Genomic DNA, 22,705 nt, shown 5'->3' on the forward strand with positions numbered 1-22,705 from the left:
TAAGCTGTTTAATGCTATTTAATTCTGGACTACAGATTCTGGAGATATATTTTAAGGTTAAGGGTAAAATTTATGTTACCCTAAAATTTATTGTGTTAAGGGTAAAATTTGATGCTGAAATCTTGACTATAGAAATAAAGAGTTCTATGCAACAATTCCTTTACTAGACCTCTCCACTTGGTCATAAATAGCATTTCTGCTACTATATCTTCAAGTTTTATATGACAAAGCAGAACAGAACAAATGTCCAGTTAGTATTTTCCTTCTCAAAGTTCTCATGTTTTTCTAATAAACACGATAGATCTTTTCATTCGATAAAAATCTACTCTTCTTTTTGAAAAATCATGTTGTTTTTCTGCTTTAGAGAATAAGACCTATGAAAATGGTAAATGGGCGATAGATGATAGATAGATAGATAGATAGATAGATAGATAGATAGATGATAGATAGATAGATAGATAGATAGATAGTCAATAGATTGATCGATCCAGGATGTGGTGCTAAAAGAAATTGACATTTATTCTTCTATTTATTGAATTGCTTTCATAATCTTTTGAAGTACGAATATAGCGGATAGCTCAGAGCTATGTGCCTAGTATAATATTATGCTACCATATAATATAGTGGTAGTAATTTAATCATTATGTTTGAAGTGACACTTTTGGGAGTTTGTACTGATAAAAATGCACACTTTGGGGCCTAAAATAAATTTATATTATGTCATTGAATTCAAGAAAATATGAAAAGTATAAAAGCTCAGTAATAGTCAACTGGTTATGTATAAAAGTAGGTAAGATCATTATTTCAGAAGATCATAAACTAAGCATACTACTTTGATTTTTGATTAAATATAACAATTACTCATCACTTTATACCTTCAATCTGAAAAAAAGCTACATATATAGGTATGGTTGTTACTGAAAATATCACAATATTTTGAGTCCTGGAAGCTGAAAGAAGGTTCAACAGTCAAACCATATGATATTACCCAATTAGTCTCAAATTCTGTTGAATCAGTAATGGATATTTTCAGAAAGCACTCAGAATATTAAGAGAATAAATTCGTCTTTAGCTAAAGCCTCTGCGATATTTATGATTCTCTTAAAACCAGGTTAAACAATTTGAATTAGCTGTTCCTTCTGGAGTAATGTTTTTCAAGCATATTTGATTCTGACCCAGAAAAGAAATAACTGTCACTGGGTATCCAGAAACACAAAATCATGCACACACAAAGCTATCAAATACACGTTCCTAAAGTGCTACTATCCTCATTCCACGAAGTACATCAATATTTCTATTCTGATCTATTTCATTTCTATTTATGTGTTGGTAAACAGTAATCTCAGGAAAAAATGCATCTCTCTTGAAAGATGTTCATAAATTTTGGAATTCTCCCTAAAAGAGTGCAAGTACCATTAATATATGGGAATAAATGGTTAAGTGTTTATATAACACAATTTTTAATTAAAAAAATCACTGCTTGGGCAGCCCTGGTGGCTTAGCGGTTTAGCGCCACCTTCAGCCCAGGGCGTGATCCTGGAGACCCTGAATCGAGTCCCACATCAGGCTTCCTGCATGGAGCCTGCTTCTCCCTCTGCTTGTCTCTCTCTCTTTCTCTCTCTCTCTCTCTAATAAATAATAAAAAAGTCACTGCTTTATTAATACAAAATATGAGCTATTCTTTATAATATCCCTAAAATCAAAAAGAAAACTTATGAAGCATGTAGAAATGAGATACTTGATAAAATACGTTCTCTCGGCCCTATGTATCATGAAAAGTCAAAGTTGAACTATTGAAAATTCTTAGGTCATTTCTACTTACAACACAGTTTGTTTTGTCCTAATCTAATTCACCTCTAGATTGTTTTCTGCATTTTTGGTAGATATTTCTGGCTTTTAGTATTTGAACTTTTAAAATTGGAATAAAACTTGCTGATATCAGGGTTAAATTATTCAATTATGCTAACTGCTAAGTTTTGGGTTTCATGTCTTGGTTTTTTGTCACCAGTGCAATGGTGGAACATAGAAGAACCCTGGTATCAAAAATCACCCACAGTAAAAAAAAAAAAAAATCACCCACAGTGATCTCAGATCTTTCTTAAATCCTCCATTTCCTCATTTTATGATAAAAAAAAATGATGAATGCAAAAAAAAAAAATGCAGCATAGTGACTGTCAAGAAGTGGCCACTCATTAAATTGTGTTTTTACCAATTGTGGGTTTTTTTTTTTTTTTACAATTTCAGCTGAATTTTAATGAGCTTCTGTGATAATCTGTATAGCTCATGACACCACCTTCTAGAAAGAAACACTCATACATTCATTGTGATTCCTTGCTTCCAGCTTACTTCTGAATTTCTCTTTTTCCAAAAAATAGCAAAACTGTCATAGTTTCTACAGTTGTTTTGCTTACTAATTTCTCTGCTACTGCCAGAGATTACTAGAAATTTTCAATGATTGAGAATGTTTGGTAAATGGGTTTTGCAGACTATTTTTAAAAAAAAAAATCTATAAATACATTTTGAAAATAAGTCAAAGAACATTTTTAAAAATTGATGTAATAAACAATAATTTTTTCATGTTATCTAATCTTCAAAGAGAGTGAAATATTGTGAGACATATTTATTCCACTACCACTGAGGTGATGAGTCCCACTTGGAAGGGTAGAAGAAAAGTAAAAGAAAAGAAAAAAGAACAAGGAAGACAGCACCTAAAAATTTCCTTTCTTTCCTCACCAAAGCCTGTCCTTACAACCCCACTTTTGGGGGAGAGATTGTCACAAAAAAATAATGAGTATGCCTCCCTTTCAAATGTTTAACAATAAACTTGTTAGGACACGTGAAAGGCAGATTTAGCAGACTTGGGATCAAAGGTGTTAACCTTTGAATTAACACTTGGTATGGTAGTTAAAGAAATAGAAATTCTTCACAAATGCTGTTTACTCGGTCACCCATATACTTGTCCATTCATTCTATAAAGAGAGAATTCATGGCATAAGGGGAAAACAAGGCAAGAGTCTCCTTTTGTTGCTAACAGGTCTCAGATTCATCTTGCACAATGCATTAGATTAAGTTAAAATAAAAACTTTAGTATAACCATTAGACTCCTTAAGAACGCATGGCACATCTTTTTAGACTTTTGGAAAAGCATTTTAATGTCTTCAACCTTTATCCTTAAGTGAATATCCTTAATTTTATATGTCTCATTTAATATGTCTTTAAAAATGATCTCAATTTTACTTGACCTTTCCAAGGTTCTTAAATTGTTGTTCCTACCCTACATGCTGCCTTGCTTTTTTTTTTCTTTGTGAGTGGCACAACACTAGCTAAGTGCATACTTAACTTACTTTTTCTTCTTGTGTTTCTTCTTTACACTCACACTACTAACACACTCGTAACACTTCTGACTCCAGATATATGAATTTTCCCAAACCAAGCAATGCATGCTTTGTGACACAAACTGGGTGTCCTACAATTCAATTCAATTCTGATTCTGCCCAGAAATGCAGACAAGTTAAGGGCTCAGTTCCAGGAGACTGATCCCACCCAATTCAGATGCCAATTGCAAGCAGTAGATCCCAGGTTTTCCATAACTGCTTTCTGACTTTGAGACAAATCAAAGACCCTTATGACCTCACTTTCGATTCAGATTCAATTGTTTGCTAGAAAGCTCACACAACTTGGAATCATTTACTTTCATTTACCAGTTTGTTGAATGATAAAAAGTATAGATGAACAGTCAGATGAAGAGAAATATAAGTAAGGTACAGTAGGGGTCCGAAGTGTCAGAGTTTCTGTCTCTGTGTATCACTCTTCTGGTTTGTGGATGTCTTCACAAACCTGGAAGCTCTTCAGACTCCCAAATATTGGGAATTTTAGAAAGGCTTCATCATTTGGTCATGATCCATCATTGACCCAATTTCTGGTCCCTCTCTTCTTTTTGTAGGATGGGGGAAAGGCTGAAAGTTTAAATTTCTAAACAGGGGTTGGTCTTTCTAGTGACTACCAAGAAATGTTGGTGAGCCCACCAAACATTGCCTCATTAGAAAATAAGATACTGTTATCACCCAGGAAATTCCAAAGGCTTTAGGAGCTCTGTGTCAGGAATCAGGGTCAAAGACCAAATATTGAAACAAAAGATGCTCCTAGTGCTCCTATCACTTAGGAAATTACAAGTGTTTTAGGAGTTGTGTGCCAGAAGGCAGATATGTATGTTATGTGTGTGCATGTGTATAATTTTTTTCTATTAGTTCACAATAAGAGATTCAGACAAATCACAAGCTACATTACTTTGGCATCCCAAACTATGCCAAACCATTCCCTATCTCAAGCATAGAACATTAGTAAACATCTTTGGTATACCACCTTTTATTTTCCAGACTTCTTCACTTCTACTCTTTAATTTTTGTTAGGGAAGGATAAGAGGGAGGATTGAATGTAAAGGATAACTCCTTAGGTTAAAACACACACACACACTCATACTCACATTCAAATTCACATAGCTACAATGGCAATAATATGTATCTATCATTTTTCCAACTCTGAACATATTAATGTTAAATAAATGTCACATTTAAATTTTATTTATTCTTTTGGTTGGCAGATTCTAGTTCCATATGCTTTTTAATTTTTTTCACTATTGCATATTAAGATGAGCTGTTCTAATATGCAAAACTGACATCTCATCCTTTGTGTATTCAAAAATAAAAATCACATCTTTAATGTCAGAATAGATAAGGATTTAACAAACTATTAAATTGTCATACATTTAGTTTCTTTTAAAATTCCTACTAAATTTATGTTTAAAGTATTAAGCAAACCCCTAAGGTATGTGGATTAAATAGATTTCTGCTCTTGTGAATGATGGGGGTTGGAAGGGTGGGGATGGGGCAATTCCATGTATGCTTAAATGGTTTTTTTAATCAAATATATGAGCTTGGAGAAGTCTAGTCATAGACAGAATACAAGACTGCATAATTTCCTTTGGCAAATTACAAATTTCTTTCAATATTTATTATATATATTGTTTAGCTTTTAGTTTTAAAAATGTACTTTATAATCATTTTCAGATATACATGAAAACTGGAGGATATGGTATAATTGATTTATATATTTTAACCAAACCAATGACTTTTTATTGATACATTTCATTTATTTTCAGTAAAATACAATTTAATTTGTTTATAGGGAATAAAATTTTGAAACACTTGAAAAGTTTTGGAGAGCAAATAATTGTCTTAAAGAATTATATTTGATAACAATATTGTAAGACCCTAACATGGAAGTTAACTTTCCTTTAAAGTAAATATGAAGTCACTAGGAAGATTTTTCAAATTGATTTACTGTCTTTCATAAGCAAAATTTCAAGTCTCTCTCTTTCTCTCTCCATATATATATATCTATGATTCTATATGTAAATATATATATATATATATAATATGGAGAATTAAAATGTGTGGAAGAAATTGTAGAACTTCAAATTATGGATTTTTGAGATTATTTTAATTTTTTTCCAAAATCTAAGACATAAACACACATATTTCCAGTGATTGAATTTTATTTAAATTGCCAACTAAGAAAAATGTATTTCAGAACATAAAACATGTTCTGTTTTGGAACATGTTTATGGAAGAGAAGTAATGACATCTTCCATGTTATGGAAGAGAAGTAATGACATAATATTATAAAGTGTAATCATTTAGTCCAATAATCTTATATATATGTCTATATATATACATTAGATAAGATTCTATATAGATCAAATAAGATTCTATATTCTTGAGAACATGAAAAAATTCACTCTAATAGTAAAAACCTAGACTGTAAACTTTGTTATTAATATTTTATCTTATTGACATGCTAAAATTCTCTTTGGTATGTATGTTTCTAATACATAAACATCATTATCATATAAATATTTATATCTGTATTTGTATCTTAGTCATTACATTTCTCCTTTTTTTTTCAGATAATGTTTAAAGGATTCTGCATCAATATTTGGTATTGGACATATTCAAAATCTGTTCTTCAACTTTTGATCTGCTCTATTGTCTTCCAGCTTTAACTTACTTGTGATCCCTTCAAACATTTTACATGGTTTGCAATGGTTACATGAACTTGCGGGAAGTGATATTTGCACCATCTCATACTTTATTCACTATGACACTTTAGGAAAAGAAATCAGAAAAAGCTTCCAAAACAGTATTTTAAAAAATGAATCTTATCGTGAAGCTTCGGAGAAGTTTTCGAACACTGATTGTTCTCTTAGCTACCTTTTGCTTGGTGAGCATTGTAATTTCTGCCTATTTCCTCTACTCTGGCTATAAACAGGAAATGACACTTATTGAAACAACTGCAGAAGCAGAATGTGCTGACATCAAAATCCTACCATATCGGTCACTGGAGCTAAAAACAGTTAAACCTATCGATACATCCAAAACTGATCCTACTGTCCTCCTATTTGTGGAGAGCCAATACTCTCAACTTGGCCAAGATATCATAGCTATCCTGGAGTCTAGCAGATTTCAGTACCAAATGGTCATTGCCCCCGGCAAGGGGGATATACCTCCTCTTACAGATAATGGCAAAGGGAAATATATTTTAGTTATTTATGAAAATATTCTGAAGTATGTCAGCATGGACTCATGGAATCGAGAGCTTTTAGAAAAATACTGTGTGGAATACAGTGTTAGTATAATTGGTTTTCATAAAGCCAATGAGAACAGCTTACCAAGTACACAATTAAAAGGCTTTCCATTAAACCTTTTCAATAATCTAGCTCTAAAGGACTGTTTTGTCAACCCTCAGTCTCCTTTGCTGCATATTACCAAAGCCCCCAAGGTTGAGAAAGGTCCTCTTCCTGGGGAAGACTGGACCATTTTCCAATATAATCATTCAACCTACCAGCCTGTGCTTTTAACTGAATCACAGACAGAAAAATCCCTTTCATCCTCATCTAGCAAATCACTCTATGCGACAGTGATTCAAGATCTGGGACTTCATGATGGAATTCAGCGAGTTCTTTTTGGCAACAACTTAAACTTTTGGCTACACAAGCTCATCTTCATAGATGCCATCTCCTTCTTGTCAGGGAAGAGGCTGACACTGTCCTTGGACAGATATATTCTTGTGGACATTGATGATATCTTCGTTGGGAAAGAGGGAACAAGGATGAATGTCAAAGATGTAAAGGTAAGAACATTTATAAATAACATCTTAATTTTTATTTCACTAACTGTGGTATTGACAAAATATAATTTTGAATATTTTAGATTCATAATAGCATGAAATATTCTGATGAGGTATGTTTGAAATTAAAAAGGCATTTAAAATTTTTTGAACTAGGCCTTGACTACTCCTCACACACATACCAAGATGCTTCAGAGGGGAAAGAACTAAAATATCCCAAAAAAATATTTGAACTTAATCTCCTAGTCTCTTCTTAGACCTTATTTGTCCTGGGTGGAACCCTGTAGAACTGGTTCTCTTATTCTAGCATATGTTGCAGTTTGTAAGAGTGAGATTAGTATAGTCATAAAATTTGATCTTTCCATTAATCCCTTTGCCCTCCTTGGGTTTGACAATGGTGGTTGAAATACAAGATGGAGAAGTACCCTAAGACCTTTTGTAACTTCAGGTGAGCATAGTGTTTGTTTATATGAAATGTTCATACACTTGTAAATATAGATATAACCAAAACTATAGTTTTACAGGGAAACTGTATTGGACTTGAATTCAAAAATCTTCCATTATTATCTCTTTTATTAATTTATCATATTGTTTTGGGTAACACGACAATGTTAGCACTTCCAGTTATGATCAAATTGACTGTATAACAAATTCACCTTGCAATTGCTATTAGATAACAAAAAAGCCAGATATGGTATAATAGGTTAAGTGGGTATTCTGAGAATAATTCCTTCTTTTTCATCTTGATTCAATATTTTCATTTGTGCCTGTCTTATCCCGTACATAGCTAAGTCCATTTTTGAATGAATAAATTTAGCAAACATATAATCAGAAATAACAGGGCACAACTTAATATTATAAGAGAACTATAGATTGCTAAGATTATATCATGTTTTTTAAACTCTTGCTTTTTTATCCCCCAAAGATGAAACCTCAATACTACTTCAAAATAACAGCATTTTTCCCATCCTAAGACCTTACGACCACCATAGTAAAATATGATTAAGACCAATGATATAAGTTCACTTTTTAAAAATGTTCAAAATACATGTGAATTGTGAACTTTGTTTTTAATGAGTCACTGAATGAACCATCACTTGACTGGTACCCAAATATTTCATTTTGGACTTTGTTATAAAAGAGTTAAGTGATGCCCCTTGAATTCTGTCTAGATTTTTCTGATTTTTTTCTTTTTTGTATTTACTATTTCTTTAGTTAATATAAATTCTAGTTTTATTTCGATTTCAGATCATAAATTTAAGAAGAGATTATATGCTTCAAAAGCTTCTCTGAGTGATTTCTATCCTGAAATCCTAAAAGGAGAGGGTTTTCTAATTTCAGTTTAACAAAGTATATAATTTTAAAAGTTTTTATAACTCTAACAAATTTTTTTTTCAGTTTGAATTCAGGTGTTTCACTTATTCTCAATAAAAACAAATAGCTACTCACCACTATACAATATTCACTAGTGACTTCTTAAGTGACATGACCCTGAACAGAATAATAGAATACTGAAATTTAACCAAAGTTAGAACAACTTCACAAGCACATGGAGGGCCAGAAAGGTTGTATGTGTATATGGATATATATGTAGTTTGTGTGTGTATGCACATATGTATCTTAATTATGTACTCTTCACACACACACACACTGTCACTTTGAAGAAAATACTTTTTTCTGCCCTTCTTGATGTTGATTCTTCCTCAGAACTGCTAATCAAAGAATATCAGAAACTTGATTGAAGCTGAGGATTATTACCCTTTTGGTTACTTAAAAGTCAAGAGGAAATACATTTTTCCAAACATAAAAATTCTAGTCCCAGTCCTTGGCATTTATTTGTATTTTGACCTTTTTTTTTGATTAATATGATTTTATAGAAAAGAATTTTAAATTATGTGTAGAAAAGTTCTCAATACTCCCATGTTCTTCACCCTCATGTTCCTTTTCTGGTATTATAACATTTAGTCATACACTGGTAAAAATAAAGAGAAATCCACCCTCCACCTTCCCTCAAAGTCTTCTTGAATTTTCTCCCATCCAAGTACTAACTAGGCCCGACCCTGCTTAGTTTCCGAGATCAGACAAGATGGGGCAGATTCAGGGTGGTATGGCCATAGACATCCTTGAATTTTCTAAAGCAAGAGTATTGCATGGCCACTGAAATTCTTCTATGTTATACTGAAATAGAGAGTAGAAGTGTCCTGTTCCTCAATAGAACATATATGGGAAGGCTGGAAGATCATGGTTGAAAATTCTTGGTTATGTATATAATTGGACTTTCCCTGGGCCAATCCCACAATTAAACTTGGAGCATATAGCTGGGAGCATTTAACAACAAATTCAAGCACAGTTTTGCCTGTAACACCACCTCACTCTGTTGACAAAAAATATATTAGCATATTTTAGCTTGCGCACATTTTCCTATTTTGAGATAGAGATTCTGGATCATACCACTAAAGAATTAACACTTTTAAGGTGCAGCATTTGATGCAGTGGAAAGAGCATGAGTTTTGTTTTGTTCTGCTTTGTTTTTTATTGAACATAAAAACTCATATTCTTTTCACTACATGGTTCTATTTGACCTAAGTTACCATATATCTAGCTTCTTTTAGAAACTTACATACTTTTTCTGATTTCATCATGCCTTCTTCCAACCAAAGCCATTGAGATAGAAATTAGTAGTTTCATTTCCAAGGCAAGCAAAATTAAACTCAGGCAGTTGCAGTAACTATCATCTAATTGTTGCCAAAATTTTTTCTTATATACAAAAATTCAAGATATAGGAGAAATATTATTCATGTATATAATCTTCTGGAAACTCATTATATTTCAAAAGATTATAAAATATTAGCTATCAATAAAGTCAGAGAATATGGTCATGTTTTGACCTGGTAATATTTCTGTGTGGTCTTAGAGGCAATCACAAAATACTCCTGTACATCTAAACTTCTATTAGCAGGATGACCTTGGGTTATTTAGGATGATGTCTTATACACTTGAACTTATTCTTTGCTAGTTTTGAAAACAACTGTCACTTTAATTACATGTATGTAATGTTCATTCCAAATGTGGTAACAGTTAAGCAATAATGCATTTAGGGAAAGCAAAAATAATAAAGGGCCATCCTGATTATTAACTTTTTAATTTTAAAAAGCTTCTTGCAGCCCACTGATTTGATTTCTATTGAAAATCCCTCACCCTTGGTTGGAACATTTGCTATAATCATAAATGTTTGGTAAAATTAAGGTAATATGTTCTTTTTTCATAGTGTCCTAAGAGAGAATAAATATTCTTTCCCAATGAGGGCTTTGGAAATATGAACATGGTGAATATAAGCTTTCGCATGGGCAATGAAATCAGATTTATTATTGATGCTTACCAATAATTTTGGCGCTTTAATCAATTCTGTTACCTGTTGTTACTTTCTCTGTTGGCAAGAAAACATTATCATTACCATTTTTATGTGTCTTTACATTTCTTAAAGAAATATATATTTATTTATTTATCATTGAGCATCTACTATATATAAGACTACATTTAAGACATCATCTGCCTAATAAATCTAAACTTACTTTAAGGTTATATATGGTCCAGTTCAATTTACCTTCTCTACATTTTTTCTTAATATTTCTCAATACACACTGCTCGTTTTAGGCTAGCCGATTGTCTATTCCTCAGCTATACCTTGCTTGTGTATACCTTGACCTCTTTTCTCAGTTTCTGTACCTTTACTAAAACATGTTCTCTGAAACTACCTGTATTTCAAAAGATATCTTTTGTTCCACTTCTCATGAGAATGGAGTACATGTCCTAGTGACTCCAAAATATGGTGATCTCTCTTTAAATTGAGTCTCTGAATAATCATTGGCCTTAACCCTCATTTGGCATCCTCACGTATATGAACCAACTCCTAAAATTAGACAATGAGACAGTTTTTCTTATACATGCACATATGAGAAAGTACATAGCAAGGGAACTTAGACATGATTTGAAAACCTTTCTTTGACAATTATTATACTGTCTTTAACTTCTTGGTGAGTGCAGGACTAATTAGTCATAGAATTGATTTCCTACATTAAGAAAAATAAGGGTAATTTTGAGGTTTGTTTCAAAACAAGAGACGTGTATATTTTAAGTAGGTGGCAAAACTAGGAAAAAAAATATATGTATTGTAAACCTGGAATCAAAACAACAACAACAACAAAATGAGGTCAGCAAGCTAATTGGTTTCTTTTTTTTTCCTTTTCTTTTTTTCCTCCCACATGGTGTTTTTAATGGATCTGTACCTAGACTAGTGTCAAAGCTTGATCCTGATAAAACAGTTTAACAATATCTCAACCTGGATATTTTCATGCATTTATTTGACTACATGTTTCCTGAATTGAAAATCATATGTTCAAAGATTTAAAGTGCAAAAAGATTGTGCAAATTGAATGACTTAAACAGGAAAGAAGTTAATAGTTATAAAGGAGAGGAAAAATAAAGGATCTTGCAATACAGGCAAATGAATTTTGATTACTTCCAATAGCTGTTTGAAAACCCCTTTTACACAAGAAAATGACATAATGAAAATATTGATCAGGGTTTTTTTCTATTATTAAGTGAATATTTAAATAAAATCTCAGTTCAAACTTCTGTAGTAATTATCACATTTAACAGGGATCAGGTTACTACAAATAGGAAAGAAGAAATCTATCGTAGAAGAAAAATTTTAAATCTGAATTAATCATTTGGGTAAGGGTTGAAGGAGAAAAAGAAAAAAATCTTATGATTTCTTTAAGTCATGATCTAAGAAAACAGGAACTTACTGGTGCTATGAATATCAACACAGAAGATGACTGGTGACATTGGTAATTGAAAAGATTAGTTTTGTAACATTTTATAATTATAACTGAAACAGGTTATTATATGTGACAAATTAATAGGGAAACTTTTTTATAGAATCCTTAATATCCTAGACTGAATGCATCACTATGAAAAAGAGAGCTGAAGAGTAAAAATTATATGTGATAAATGGAATCCATTTTTGACACATATCAACCAGTGTATATTCAGCAATGCAGAATCCAGGCAATAGGGATTCAGTGGATTGCCCAGCCAGACAATCAAGCAAGTAGCATCTGAAAGTTCTTTGGCAGTTTTTAAGTAAGTGAACAAGACACGCAATCAGTAAGTATAACTTAACAGCTAGGCAATGGCCCAGACAGATGGGATTAGCTTTTATCAAAGATATTTTGCAACAGACTGAAGGTACCCAGTCCTGGGATTAGTCTTTAGGCAAAGAAAGTCTTTTACCTGAGAAAAATAGCACAGCAGGCAGGGCCCTACTTATAGAAGAGTAGGTTGTGACAACATATGATAACATGGCGTTCAGCGTTCAGCAGAGCAGACATGACAAGGAACTTGGAAGGCATAATAATAACACTGTACAGATGAGAGGAACCATCAGCAAGCCTTGCTGAAATTGCAGCCCTGACACTGACCTAGAACTCTTTAGTCCTTAGGACTCTAAGGGAAGGACTGTGTTTAGTATCTCATGAAACTCTTAGATGCCAGCTGCAAGAATTAGATATACTATCTGAAGGTGCTCAGTTGCGTTCAAAAGAAAAGCAGGCACTATCAGAGGCTTATTGAAAGAATGATTCATTTTCTATACAAGCATAATTAGAACCACCGTGTCAATTAAAGTATTTTGTAAGCTGAGTTTGGCCTGACTGAAAAGAGATGCTCTATATAATGTATTTTATCAAAGTTAGTAGTGATCTCAGAAAAACTCAAACAAAACTTGAGTTTTGTGTCCAGGCTTGGAAGAAGACAGCCACCATGTAGATGTATTTAATAAAAATTTTTCTTCTGGGCAGCCCGGGTGGCTGAGCGGTTCAGTGCTGCCTTTGGCCCAGGGCATGAACCTGGAGACCCGGGATCAAGTCCCATGGAGCCTGCTTCTCCCTCTGCCTATGTCTCTGCCCCTCTCTTTCTCTCTCTCTCTCTCTATCTCTGTGTCTCTCATGAATAAATAAATAAAATATTTTTAAAAATTTCCTTCTTTTATTTATAAGCCCAATGTAAATGTCTTAAGATTTTCTTCTCTTTTTTTTTGTATAGATTTTCTTCTCTTCTGAACTTTTTATTTTTCATACATTTGACTGAAAATGGAAGAAAAAACTATCTCTTCCAAAAAAAAAAAAAGATTTCTTTATGGAAGTAAACAGATTCTCTCCTTAAAAAAAATACCAAAGTGATATAAAAGTACACTTTTAAGTGATAATAATGAAAAAAAGAGAAATACATTTAGTTAAATGCCTTTTAAATTGGACATTTAACTAAAAACATTTACATGTTGTCTATTAACTTCATGTAATTTAATTCAATGACCAAATCATTATATATTTCTCACCTATGGGCTTCATATGTCATTGTTTATTATAGAGTTACACAAACATAAAATATTTAGTTCTTGATTTCATTAGAACAGGCAGGATATGTTCACAATTACCTACATTACAAGGTAGAATGCAATATATACCATGACAAAATGTGGACAATGGGAACAAAGGGGCTATAGTATTTCTTCTAGGAATTAGGGAAATTTTATGGAAGAGGTAACATTTGAGTCCTCTTGATGGTAGACAGAACACTAGCAAATCAATAGGGGGGTAAAATTCATGGTCGGTGGATCAGCCCAAGCTAAAAATATCAGGAGATTTTTGGGAATGGTAAGTTATCTGTGTTTGGTTAGATAATTAAGTAAGAAAGTAAAGTAAATGTCATTGAATGCTGAAGATGTTGGTTGTGGCCATATTATAGAATTTTGTTGACAAAAGGATACTATTTGAGTCACTGAAAATTTTAAACTGGAAAGTAACATGCTCAGACCTGGGACTGAAGAAAAATATGTTGTTTGAACCAGCAATATGTTTTTTGTGGAGTCCTGTCAAAGAACCTATTACAACAATATAGAAATAATAATTCTTCCATATTTTTAAAAATAGGATTTATTTAGCATATTAATATACATTAAGCACTGTAGTAATCATTAACAGGCAGTATATCATTTAATATAATAACACTAGGGTGGCTGCATGGCTCAGTTGGTTAAGCGTCTGCCTTGGGCTTAGGTCATGATTTCTGGATCCTGGGATTGAGCCTCGCATAGGGCTTCTGGTTTGGCGGGAAGTTTGTTTCTCCCTCTCCCTCTGCCTCTCCCCCCAACTCGTGCTCTTTGTCTCTCTCTCTCTCTCTCTCTCTCTCTGTGTGTGTGTCTCTCTCAAATGAATAAATAAAATCTTTAAAAACAGTACAACAACACTAAAAGGAAATATTTTGACATTTGCAGAATGAGTAAAATGAGGTTTGGCAGTATTAAGATACTCATCTAGCTAGTAGGTAGCAGAGCAAACAAACCCAGACTGTCACAAATGTCTAAGATTTTTTTTTTTTAGAAAACAATGATGTAGGTTTGGGTTTGAATCTCAGTGCCAGCAGTGATCAGTTAACTCTGGCCATGTTTACTAACCTCTCCAATCCTCAGATTATAGAAAATAATTTCCTGGGTGTATACATTAACATATGCAGAATCAGGCAGAAAGAAAGGTGTTAGGAAAATGAGGAGTTTGGTTTAATGTCTAATGATTTAATATGGGATATCCAGATACGGGCATAAAAAAAGCAAATCTAAAATTTCAGACACTATCAGAGGTGGCAGTATAGATTTAGAAATCATCAAGCTTAATACTTGCAATCTTAGTGATCATCACTAAAGGGAAATGAATGAAAGAAGAAGAAAATAATTTGAATGCATCTTTTGGATATCCTGTAATAAACCCAAGATTAGGACAAGTTAGTTTCTTACAGAGGAAAATTGTTTTGTGTACTAAGATAGCCATCCTGACAGCCTTTTCAATTAATTACATGGAAGAAAGCCTAAACCTCAATAAATGCTCCTCAGAGAAATAATATTGTCCTCAGAGAAATAAAACTAAAGGAATGCCTAACTGAGAACAGCACGGTGCTCATCCAACAGAGAAGGCACAATTATTTATCTGGAATTTGGCATTTTGAATTATTTTTCCCCTCTTATTAATGACCTCTTGATGAACAAGAATTGCAATATGATCCCCTCCTAACTTGATTGTGAGGGGTACCAGATAACTCTTTACCATAAATATTCCTGAAATGTAATGTCTAGGGGTTGAGTATAAAGAGAACAAGAAATTTAAATCCTCATTTTCAGTTATTTTGCCCAGAAATTATATCCTAATAAAAGACTTTTATTTAGTTTTCATGTGTTTATTTTCTTTATGACAGTGTTTATTCCAAACATGTTTGCTTTTTTGTTGGAAAGGAAGGGTTTCAGAAGCATACTTATATTTAAACCTGGTTTTTGGGTATCAATTAATTATTACATCTTTAAAAAGCACATTTTAAAACAAGATCTGTTACTAAGCCAGAATAATTTTTAAAGATTTTTTATACAAATTATATTTTAATTTAAAATTGGACATTCCTGAATTCATTTGCACTCAAAACAGTTAAATAGTAATAGATCCAACACTAACATGAGTGCTCACTTTGGTTAATTTACAGTATAAGATAATTACTGAGCAGAGAACAATCCCTTGATACACCAGGGGAAGAACACAATTAAAGTCCATAAGCTCCATTTTGCTACTTAAGATGTAGCAATTGTCTCCATGGGAAACAGAAAATGTTAGAAAATATTTTGGTAAAAGCAAAAAATATTTTGACCAAGCTAGCCAACTCTCAGCAAGGTATAAAACAACCCTGATTAGAGTTCTTAAATCTCATTCTTAATGCCTAAAAGCATTAAGATATTCATAGGGATATTTTCTGATTCATTTTGTATATTTTGTCATTCTCTGTGATGATATAATAGTGATTAATGCTAAGATTATACTGAGCCTCTTTAGCTAAGGCCACCATGTTTTTGTTATGATCATCATCAGAAGATACCACAAAATGGTTTCATTTCTAAAGAATAATTATGAGAAAAACAAACAAAAAAAAAACTTGCCCTTTTATACTCCCTATAGAAATATGCAGTGTGTTCTGAAATAAATTATCTTGTAATAAAACATCTTGGTTATATAATCCTGAGGCAGCTAGAATATCATTCTGATTATTATTATTATTTGGATAATGGATTAAACTATTTAAGTAGTTATAGGCATTGCATTTTATTTTCATTCAACTCATAATTTTTCATGTCTACTCTGAACTGAGCTCTCTAGCTTTTTGCTGGGGTTGATAACTTCCACCTGCTACTTTCTTTTTTCAAATTTTCTTCTGTGTTTATTATACATTTGAAACATTTCATACATTCTAAAGAGTGTATATGATGAATATTATTTAAAGGATGATAAAAAGAACAGTTTTATCCATACCACTTAGCTTAGGATATAAAACATTACCACCACCTTTCCAATAACATACCATTTTCTTTCAGGTTCCTCCTACATGTGTGCTTGAAAAGGGTTTATCTTCTTCAGGTTCAGAGATCTAGTAGTCTTTTTTGCACAAGATTGTTAATTGTGTTGCTCAAATCCTTTGTATCCTTTCTAAGTTTTTGTTTGCTGATCTGTGTATATTTTATATGTTTCACCTGTGAGAGGTATGTCCATATCTACATTGGTAGATATACATAGCTACATACAGTAAACTTTCCAGTATTATTGCTAATGCTTTCAGTTTGTGGTTTATATATTATATAGCTCTGCTTTTTTGACTTCTTAGACATTTATTATCATTATATCTTTCTAATGAATTAAAATGTTATCATTATTATCGTGACATGACTTCCAACATATCTGAAACATTTTTTTTTTATTTTTTACTAAGATTTTTTTGTTTGTTTAATATTACTAGAGTTCTACTTTGGCAATTTTGCTGGCTAAATTATTATGTGTGTTTTTAGTACCAACTTTTCTATGTTCTATGGGCTTAGTTATGTTTCTGGTAACGGAATAGAATTCCGTATTGTTGATGTTTTCTTTTAATATAGTCTGACAATCTTTTTTAAACTAGTGAATCTAATTAAATCTCCAAAAGATAACAGAGATGTAATATTCAAAGAATAATTGCTCTCTTTCAAAATCAATTAATGACAACACTTTCCAATATAGAGCTTTCTCACAAAAAAACCGCCGCGGAATAAACCACAAATAAGTCCCTACCTAGCTACATTATAATGACACAAAATAACATACAACCAATTATTCGTCCTGGAATAGGGAAAAAAAAGAAATTAGAAGCCAGATTTAAAATCATCTAATTTTAGGGATGATAGCCTTCTTTTTGCAAAACACGGAAACAGAGGGGTGGTTTTGTTTTTTAGTTTTGGGTTTTTTTGTTTGGTTAGTTTTTGGTTTTGGGGTTTTTTTTTGGCATAGAAGCTGAATGATGGGAAGATACTTCATCTCAATCTTAAAATTCTGCTTCAAACAAATATGATCTAAATACAAGTTGCTTGTTTTCTGGACATGAACATGTTTCACTAAAGGAAACTTGTTTTGGGTGCGAATAAAACTATTATCATTGTAGGTGAAATTCATACTTAAGACATTAATTTGAGGTAAGAATTAAATCCTGACCCTGTTGGTCTTTAACTAGAATTTTGAGTTGTTGTTGAGTTGTTGGTCTTTAACTATAATTATAAGTTACTTAATCTTATGTGCGGCACTTTTTCCTCATTTGTAGGGTGAGATCTAATAAATAGAACATATTCAATGGATAGCTATGGATATTAAATAATTTAACTGAATACAATTAGGAAAGTACCTGACATTTTGCAAAATATGCTAATTTTCTTGATAATGGAGTTCAAGAAAATGATTCCTCTGATTTTTTTCAATAATTTGATTACTATATTTAACTGTTTCTGAGATTCATAATTAGTTTCATTATTTATCATCTCAGACATTATGGTATGTCTTTGAATTCATATCCTCTTATATTTTATGAAGTATAGTAATCTAATTTTATTTAATTTATTTTTAAATTATTTTTAAAAGATTTTATTTATTTATTCATGTGAGACCAGAGACACAGACAGAGGAGAAGCAGGCTCCATGCAGGAATCCTGATGTGGGACTTGATCCCGGGACTCCAGGATCACACTGGGCTGGAGGCAGGCACCAAACTGCTGAGCCACCCAGGGATCCTATAAATTTTTTTTTAATATTAAACCATAGTTAACATACAATGTCACATTACTTTCAGGTGTACAACATAGTGATTTGACAATTCCATATGATTCAATGCTCACCATGATAAATCATCACCTGCCACGAAGCAATGTTATTAAAATATTGACTATATTCCCTATGCTGTACTTTTCATCCCCATTACTCATATATTTTGTAACCGGAAGTTTGTACCTCCTAATCCTCTTCCCCTACTTTGTCTGTCTCCTTCCACCTCACTCTCCTCTGGCAAGCACCAGTTCATTCTCTATATTTAAGAAGCTTTTTGTTTGTTCATTTGTTTGGTATTTTTAGATTCCATGTGTAAATGAATTATATGTTATTTGTCTTTCTTTAACTTATATCACTTAGCATGGTACCCTCTAGGTCCATCCATGTCACAAATTGCAAGATTTCACTCATTTTTATGGCTGAGTTATATTCCATTGCATATTTATACCACATCTTTATTATCCATTCATATGACAAAATCTGAAAGTAGTCAATATTAGGTGTTTCACCTCCTTTTATTGAAAAATAAATCTATAAAAAAATCTTTGCTTATCAGAAAGATACTATGTAAAACAAGTACTTCTAGTTGTTTATAATAAAGTTGTGGGAAATATATTTCAGATAACTTTTATGATGCATTCAATATGATTGCAAATACATGTAATGAGTAAAGAATGTATCAAGTCAGAGCACATACTTTTAAGTGAAAAAAAAAGGTACTCTACTCATTTAAGTGTTAGAGCACAAAAATAAAAATAGTTTCCGAAGTCTGTATTCCATAGTTAAAATTTGCAGTTATTTCTCTAAAATTAGCTAATGTCAAGGCATAGATGCTATTTTAAAAATTTTAACTACTTGGGATCCCTGGGTGGCGCAGCAGTTTAGCGCCTGCCTTTGGCCCAGGGCGTGATCCTGGAGACCCGGGATCGAATCCCACGTCGGGCTCCCGGTGCATGGAGCCTGCTTCTCCATCTGCCTATGTCTCTGCCTCTCTCTCTCTCTGTGACTATCATAAATAAATAAAAATTAAAAAAAATTAAAAAAATTTTTAACTACTTTATTGAGGTACGGTTGACATGTAAAAAGCTGTACATATTTAATTTATACAACTTGATGAGTTTGAAGTTAAGTATACCCTTATAAAATTGTCACCTCAAAAAAGGACCATAAGCCTACCCATTACTTACCTGCCAAAGTTTCCTCCCACTTCTTTTATGATTGGTACCGGTGTTGGTCTTATCTTGTTTTATGGTGGTAAGAGCACTTAGCAGAAAATTTACCCTCTTAGCAAATTTTAAATATACAATACAGTATTATTATCTATAAGTATTATGCTGTACAATAGATCTGCAGGACTTACCTATCTTGCATAATTGAAATTTTACACCATCTGGCCAATATCTGCTCATTTCCCCCTCCCCCAGCCCTTGGCAGTCACCATTCTACTCTTAGCTTCTAGGAGTTTGACTACTTTAGGTTCCACATATAACAGATATCATACAATATTTGTGTTTCTGTGTTTGGCTTATTTTACTGAGCATAACTTCTTCCCCGTACATTCGTATTGCTGCAAATGTCAGAATTTCCTTTTTTAAAAGACTGAATAATATTATATTGTATGCATTACCACATTTTCTTTATGCATTCATCTGTTGATGGGTATTTAGGTTGTTTCCATGTCTTGGCTATTATAGATAATGCTGTGGTAAATGTAGGAGTACAGGTATCTTTTCAAAATCCTGATTTCAATTCCTTTGGATAAATATCCAGAAGAGGATTGCTGGGTCATATGATAGTTCTATTTTTAATTTTTTTGGGAACCTCCACACTGTTTTCCATAATGTCTATTTGACCACTTTTAATAATCCTTTGATAAACTGATATATTAAGATAGTTAAATATTATAATAATTACAAAGCAATTCTAATCTAAAACAATGAAATAAATTGAACTTACAGAACATATGTGCAAAAATACTGCATTTACATAAAAGTAAATGTTTGAGAGCTGTAAAGCCAAGCTTTCCCGGAATTTCTAAAGATACATAATTGAAAAGACCAGCACAATTTGTCAAGCATCCATTCTTTTGATTGGAAAACTGAATGGAATAGAAATGAAATATAAGTGCTTTTTATTTTCTTCAAATAACTCTTACAAATAATATTTAGTAAAGATATTTGATATACAAATGCTTTATGAGATTAACACCACACATCTGCTGCATCTATTTTTCTTAAGATGCAGTTAAACCTAAAAGAAGGTTATGATGAACAAAACACTAAATAAATATAAGTAAAAGGAAACAGGGTTAGCGAGATGGCTCAGTCAGTTAAATATCAGACTGTTGGTTTCAGCTCAGGTGATGATCTCATGAGTCATGGGATGAGCTCACCTCTGAGCTCCTCTTCAGTGGGGAAGTCTACTTGAATATTCTCTCCTCCTGACAGTCTCCCCACTCTCGCACACACTCACACACTCTCTCTCACTGGCTCTTTAACTCTCTCTCTCTCTCATAAATGAATAAATAAATAAACAAACAAACAAAATATTTTTTTAAAAAGGAAACAAATTTTGCTTTCTTAAGAATGTATATGTAAAGCTTATATATATAGTAAATATCTTCTTTTTCCTTTAATAATGTAACTTTTCTTTTTTAAAAAATCTAATTATAAATCAAATTATCCATCTATATATAGTGCCAATGTTCAATTATTCCTCAACTAATTTTCAAAAGGAATTACACTCAATAAATTATTTTCTAATGTCATTTTTATTTTATCATTTTTATTAATTTACTATTTAAGAATAGACACTATATACATACACAATAAACATTTCATATATAGGATGAAATATGTGAAAGTTGCATAAGTTTTTTTATGCTCACTATTATTTTCCCAACATTAGCTTCATTTCACATATAAATAAAATACTCTGGGATGCCTGGGTGGCTCAGCAGTTGAGCATCTGCCTTCAGCTCAGGGCGTGATCCTGGAGTCCCTGGATTGAATTCCACATCGGGCTTCCTGAATGGAACCTGCTTCTCCTTCTGCCTATGTCTCTGCCTCTCTCCTTCTCTCTCGCTCTCTGTGTGTCTCTAATGAATAAATAAATAAAATCATAAATAAATAAATAAATAAATAAATAAATAAATAAATAAATAAATAAAATACTCATAACTTTTAGACTATTTCACATATTTTTAATAATAGAGCAATAATTCAAAATCTTATTTCTATTTACTCAGTAATTGCTTTAAAATACTAACTTAAAGTTAGTATTAAAGGTTAGTATTAAAGGTAAAATTTGTTTTATATATATGTCATAGTTTCCCTAATTTGCTTAATTATTCTTAAAAAATTCTCATTTTTTAAAATGCTGTTAGACTTATAATAAAGATAAATAACATTTTGAGTGTGTAGAAAATGTTGCTATAAAATATTGCTGCTAGAGAAAAAAATGTATCATTCATTATTATATAAACTCCCAAATATATATCATCCAAAAAATAATATTTATTATATACCTAAGATAGACCCTCACAATTTACTCTCTGTTACTCCTTACCTTCAAGACATAAATTTTAAACTATAAGCTGTGTTTCATTTTTTTTAATTAATTTTTATTGGTGTTCAATTTACCAACATACAGAAAAACACCCAGTTAAGCTGTGTTTCAAATGTTAAACTCCTATGTTGAGTATTTTAAATGAAATTTTAATTTCTATATGTATAACTATTTTAAATTTAAATTTTGTTTTTAAATTTCTCAGAATGTCATAAATAATTAATTTGAGTGCAATTGAAGCTTTTATGATGCTTAAAGAAAACCACCTTGACCTCCCAAAATAAAAATACTTTTTGTGTTTTCACAGTGGGAAAGAAGTAGTAGTAATTTACAGTAAACATAGTAAATAGCTCTTTCAAAAAGTTTTTCTAGATTGAGATGTACGAATGTCACTGATGAGAATTGTTCATACTAAGGCCAATACATCCTACTGGAATTTTTTCCCAAATGGCACAAGACCTAGCAAACTTTACAGAATGAAGTAGAAAAGCATCAATTGACAATTATGTATCATTACTCTGGAGTATAAGTAAATTCCACTTGAATGATTTGAGCACCAGATAGCCACCATTTGTTACAGTATTCTATTTGTCACTTACTGCATAGGATAGAAACAATATAAACTTTTCTTTATGGGATTTATGGGGAGGTACTGGGGAGTATTTGAGGAAACACCAGAGACAAACTTGAAATGGCAGGATTTTAGAGGTTTAGTGGGACTAACTCTCAAGGTAAGACAT

General features: G+C 32.1%; 1 protein-coding gene across 1 annotated transcript in view; it reads left to right on the forward strand.

Moving 5' to 3' along the window:
- The window catches only part of LOC112931013 (bifunctional heparan sulfate N-deacetylase/N-sulfotransferase 4), a 286,514-nt gene that overhangs the window by 26,931 nt on the left and 236,878 nt on the right, over positions 1-22,705 (forward strand). The window contains exon 2 of the mRNA XM_072755360.1: positions 5,966-7,188. Within this exon, the coding sequence (XP_072611461.1) occupies positions 6,211-7,188 (978 nt within the window). The 5' untranslated portion in view covers positions 5,966-6,210. The remainder of the gene's footprint in view (positions 1-5,965; positions 7,189-22,705) is intronic.

Source organism: Vulpes vulpes, chromosome 4, assembly GCF_048418805.1.
Source record: "Vulpes vulpes isolate BD-2025 chromosome 4, VulVul3, whole genome shotgun sequence".
NCBI classification, from domain to species: Eukaryota; Metazoa; Chordata; class Mammalia; order Carnivora; family Canidae; genus Vulpes; species Vulpes vulpes.